Source organism: Pseudochaenichthys georgianus, chromosome 7, assembly GCF_902827115.2.
Source record: "Pseudochaenichthys georgianus chromosome 7, fPseGeo1.2, whole genome shotgun sequence".
Lineage (NCBI taxonomy): Eukaryota > Metazoa > Chordata > Actinopteri > Perciformes > Channichthyidae > Pseudochaenichthys > Pseudochaenichthys georgianus.
In genome coordinates this window covers 21,034,974-21,040,757 of record NC_047509.1, presented here as the reverse complement: position 1 = coordinate 21,040,757, position 5,784 = coordinate 21,034,974, and the positions used below count along the sequence as shown (strand labels likewise).

Here is a 5,784-nt window from a genome sequence, read left to right as displayed (position 1 = left end):
ACAAAACAACACATCCACCCCACCGATCTGCTTTCACGCTCTTTCTTTCTGCAGGTTTCTCTTTCCCTCTTCACCTCCCCTTCACCTTCCTCTCCCTCTCTGGGATATGTGAGCCCCTTCTGCTAACATGCATGATGGAAACACTGAAAAAGATTCCTTTCCAAACAGAAGAAAGGCCATTTGTTGTTACTGGCTGCTTGGTGGAAAGGAGGGTTGAAACAGTCATGGACGAGTGTAGTTGACTGCTGGATGTTGACTTTGTTTTTTGTGTGTGTTTATTTATTTTTGGGAAATGAATTATTGTCCTTTGTGTGTGCTGCATTAGGGTAGTAAGGAAAAAGCAAGAAGAGAAAGAAAAGGAAATAATTCAAGGACACTGGATTATGTATACAATCTTAATATATGCTGTTTGCATTTTAAGTACATTTTGGCTTTGAGAATTATTAAATCTAATCAATAAAAGCTAATTCTCTTTTCCATTGACAGGATGCAATCAGTTGTCAATGATGCCACATGGACCCACATTGATTCATATAATGACCACAAAGCTACAAAGCTAAAATGTTCTACTACTGTTTAGTTTTGTATTATTACTTCTACACCGCCCCACTATACTATTTTCTAATATTATTGTGATTAAAGGAAAATGTCTAACCTGATGCCCCGTGTTTCTTTTTCCAGGCCTATTAAAGATGCACTGGAATCCAGAGCATGCCCAGTCCCTCAGCCAGTGGCCCGAGCAGCACCTGGACGTCTCCTCCACCACCTCCTCTCCGGCCCACAAGTCGGAGCTATACGCCGGTCGCGGGCGCGGTGTCTATAACCACGCCTGGGCCAATGACGACATATCCGCTCTCACGGCCTCCAACCTGTTGAAGCGCTACGCTGAAAAGTATTCTGGCGTGCTGGACTCACCATATGACCGACCACCCAATGTTGGCACATACCCAGAGCCAGTGGGCTTCGGGGGCCTCAGTGTCCCAAAGACTGAGCTGGAGCCCTGGCCACTGACACACAGCACTGATGCCTCCTATTCCCTGGTGCCCCCTGGAGGCCATGACAGCCTCTCAGGTTCCAAGGCCCAGTCCGCAGGCCCTCCAGGGGTTAGTATAGTCTCTGTGAACAGTAACCTCTCAGACTCGGGCTACAGCGGCAGCAGCTCCTGCAGTGGCTCCGGAGAGTATCCCTCAGGCTACAATGGCACCTATCTTTCCTCAGGCTACTGTCCCCAACCTGGTGCAGCACTTCCCCCTGCCTCCCTCCACACTCTCCAAACCAGCACTACCCTAGTCCCCAGCTACAGCCCTACCACACCTGTCTATAACTACCCCCCCAGCACGTACCCTCCCCAGACCAGCCTTGCCCAAAGCTACAGCCACCCCTCTGCAACTTACCTTTCCTCAGGCCTATCAGCCCTAACCCCCGTTCCTTCGAGGCCCACAGTGGTAGGAGGCAGCTACAGTTACCAGAGCACTAACCATGGGACATCTGAGTCTGGAGGGACATTAATAAAGAGAAAGGCATTTGAGATGAGTCTAGAAGAGGATGAGAGTGGGGACGGGTCTCGTTACAGGAAGTATGGCTATGACTCATTGAAGGCCGGGGGACACTCACCCTACAGTGTGAATGATAAAACAGAGTGTCGGGGAAACGGCTTCAGCAGTTCAGGCAGCACAGACCCTCAAACCTTTAAGCCCAGTAAGCCCTCCTCGCAGCCCCTGGTGTCTCCTCAGTATGGGGCAGCAGGGGAGTACAGTCCCCCAGCGGGCATGACTGGGGAGAACGGTGTGTCAGAGCAGGACTTCATCCAGCAGCACCGCTCCCACAAACGCCCTCCACTGTGTGCTCCGACTGTAGACCCTATGAAGAGTCCAGACCCCCGCATGTTGGACCTTGTCAATGGGGAGTTACTGGACTGCAGCCCGGCGCTGGGCTGGGGCGAGCTGGCCGGGCTCACACATGTCAAAGCTGCCCTGGAGGAGGACCTGCTGTGGCCCGTGTTGAGGCCCAGTCAAATGATGCAGCCACCAAGAACCGTCCTGCTGTTCGGCCCCCGGGGAGGAGGGAAGACGACGTTGACTCGTTCTCTGGCTTCACAGTTAGGGGCATCGTTCTACCGGTTGAGTGGAGCCATGTTGGCGTCCAAAGGGAAGGCTGAGGCTGAGCACATTCTGGGGTCTCTTCTGCAGTTGGCTGGGGCACGGCAGCCCTCGGTGGTGCTGCTCAGCCAGGTGGAGGCCATGGAGGAGGAGGGGCTGAGGCAGACCCTGCTGAGCACCCTGGAGAAAGCCCAGGTGGGGACCCCAGGTCTGGTGATTCTTGTCTGTGCCACTGGAAGGCCAGATCTGCTGCAGGATGCGGTCCATCGGAGCTTTGCCAAGCGATATCACGTGGGCCTGCCTGATGTGGGTATGTGCAGGCAGGTGCTGCTCCAGGCCCTGGCGCCTCAGGGCTGCAGTCTGAGCGAGCGGGAGCTGAGCGCCGTGCTGCAGCGCACAGAGGGCTTCTCAGTGTGGGAGGTGCTGCAACTCACCCAGCAGGCCCTCACCTCAGCCTCCTCCCCCACCAGGGCCATGCACGGCCACCCCACATCCTCAAAACCCCCAGCCTTCACAGACTTTGAGAATGCCTTCTGCAAGGTGCGCCCACACACCACTGCGAAAGAACTGGACACTTGTACAGAGTGGAGCAAGATGTATAACCACTGAGAAGAGCAGCTAGTCTCTGCACTCGGACTGCATTACGACCCTGTCTTTGCTTCGACATGGACAGCCTTGGGAATGTTTGGTTGTTGTTTTGTAATTACAGATTATGCAGCCAAAAGAGCCAGAGAAGCTCAACGCTAAGGGAGAGCTGACAGATTTGTTTTAATGGCAGAAGCATGCCATGGTGTGCTGTTTTCATTTTCGTATGAATATCCGCAATATTTTAGTTTTCCCAAAGAAAGGAAAGGGCCTTCTTGAGTGGGGTAGTGTATTAGTCTTTTGGCCAATGGGAAAATCAGATTATAAACTATTTGGATACTCTCAGAGATCCTGATTAGCCTGATTGTCCGGGACAAAATCAATTATGTGTTGCTAGGTGACGTGGTCCAAGATTATGGATGGATAATCAGGGTTTGGAAAATCCCCCTTTCGACTGCTACTCTCAGGATCCTATTTATTGCCAGTCCACTTCATGTTGATTTAGTCATTGGATTGTCTCTAACTATTCAGAACAAAGGGCTTAGGATCAGCAACAATTCAGCAAACCACAGTTTTTGACCAAAAATACGTCAAACCAAATGCATAATCAGCAGTTCTGCAATATTTCAAAAAATAGACTGATCCTTATAATCACAATAGATTATTCCTAACGTGCTGCTGTCCTTCCCGGGAGTCAAGTTGTCATTCGTCTTGTTTGGTTATAATAATACTTCACACGCATCTTATTTAACTTACAAATAGTACTATCCAAACACTTAATAGTACAATACATACATTTGTATTGATCTCACATTCCTCATCGTCTGCAGTTTTCCTGAGAATCTCACTTACCAAAACATGTACCTACAGCGTGTCTGTTGTCCCTTTCACTTACCCCTTTTGTTTTCTCAGTATGTAGTATTGTTTGAAATGCTCAGGAAGAATTTCTTTACCTCAGAAATATGATATAAAGAATGTATGTAATCTTAGGGTCTTAGTAGAGTGGAGGAGCGAGGAGAAACCTGACAGTCTTGTAATCCCCACTACAGCTGGGCTTTTACCTCGGGAGAGAAACTTGAATATGCTACAAAGAGTAACATTGAATGTAATTCAGGTATTTCAAAGGATATTTGATGCCATAAATCCATGTATTATTATATATGAATATATAAATATGTTTTATTTTCTGTTCTTCTTCCCTTTATTTGTATTGTAGTTTATGGTGGAGTGATGATTGTCTTCAACAAATGCTATGTAGAATACAGAAAATCATCTTTTTTGTTGGACAAACTGTTTGCAAATCCCTGTGTTATTAAGTGATTACATATTCTGTATATGCATGCGTGCTTTATACTTTTACAGCTTCAAAAAAACATTTATACAATGCACATAATCATAAATGTGCACTAACAGTGAGCATCTGAGCACAAAATACCTTCCAAAAAGAAAAGAAACAGATGCAAACAAAAGAGAAAATATTAAGCTTTCAGCAAATCCCAAAGTTTAAGAATACACAGTTTATGTGTACATCTTGTGAATGAACCAAACAAGTAGACATACCAGAAAAATCTCCTTTTTCCACCAGTCCTTTTTTAACAAGCTGGAAAAAGCCTGTCAGTGGACTGCTGGTACAGAGGTCATACGTGTTAGACTGTTGCCATGGTCCTGAGGAGGTATACACAGAATGATGTAATATTTCCCACTGCCCTTTCCTTACACTCTCCCTCCCTCCCCTCATCATTATTTTTCTCTTTTTCTCTCAGTGCCCAGTGCAATCTCATTAGATTGGATTGCCCCCTGGCCACGAGCCCCAGTGGCCATGTGGCGATGTATCCTCTCCCCACCCCCCCTCCTCCCTCCCTTTTCCCTAATACCGATTCCTCTGGAGTGGAAGTGTCTGATTGATGTCCAGCAACCCTATATCACAGTGCAGCCGTCCCTCTCCAGCTGGTGGCTTCAGTCATGCCGTACAGCCAGATCAATCAGAGCGACCCCCGCTGTGCATACTGATCACTGTCTCAGAAACCAAAAACATGTCTACAACTTACAGAACAACCCCTGCCTGAGCGTCTACATAAGGCTAGACATTTTTCACATGTTATCAAAGAGACTAAATAATTACGATGACTTAAGCTACAACATTTTGATTTGTTGTTCCCACTTCCTTAAAGAGTTTGTCCAACAAAACAGGTGTTTATTTTTTACATGTTTTGATCTGTTATGGCGGTAACTTTGTTCTTGGTTATTGTACATTTTCTGTAACCATTTCTACCTCATTTTTGCGGCATATTGTACATGAAAGTATTTATTTCATGTCTCTTGTGATGTCTGTTTTAAAAATGATAATAATGTTCTTGAACTGTAATGGTCTACCTCAGAAAAGACTGTATTTTAAGAGAAGAGTATCACACAATATTAAACAGAATTTGTCAATATTGCATTGCTGTTATTTCTTTGTTTTTTTGGGACTCCAATTGACCAGAGTGCATACATAACATGATGGTGCTTAACATCACTATCTGTAGCTTTGCTTGACCCCAATGTTGAGGTCAACAAATGTACTTAAAAAGATTGCTAAATCATTAATCTTTGACACACACAACACTATATCACAAGGTTTTTATTTGACTTCACACAGTAGTTGGTAAAGTCAGTGAGCAAGAAAATAAATTGGTAGATTGTGGGTTCATGCAAAGGTGTGCAGTTTCTAAGACTCTTTGACAATTAAAGACAAAATATGTTTACGTTCTTAGTGTTTCTACATGCACATAAGTTTGCCAGCCTGCACGTGTGTGTGTGTGTTTCTATGTGTGTTGCAGCGTCCAGAGCAGCAACAGAAGCCCCCACCCCCCAGGCTTCAGGCCCAGTACCAGAGCACAGAGGTCCTTCCCTGTCACTGTCTGTAAACAACTGCCCGTCCCAGCGGCCCGCAATATGCTATTCCTGGCCTTTCCTGACATCTTTCAAAGACTCAAAACTAACTGAGAGTAGAAGTAAATCTGAGCAACACTGTGCAAGTAAGTGGAAGAATAGTCAAGCTCGGAAACAAAATCCCCAGTTATGAATAGTGGTGCCAAAGCTGAGTTTGAACATCTGCCAC

The 5,784-nt window shown here is 46.3% G+C and overlaps 1 protein-coding gene across 1 annotated transcript; it reads left to right on the top strand.

The window, feature by feature from the left end:
* Nucleotides 1-687: 687 nt before the first annotated feature.
* fignl2 (fidgetin like 2) lies at nt 688-5,087 on the top strand. Its single transcript, XM_034086191.2, has one exon. It carries the CDS (start codon nt 693-695, stop codon nt 2,706-2,708), a length of 2,016 nt encoding a protein of 671 aa, XP_033942082.2. The 5' UTR covers nt 688-692; the 3' UTR covers nt 2,709-5,087.
* Nucleotides 5,088-5,784: the final 697 nt, after the last annotated feature.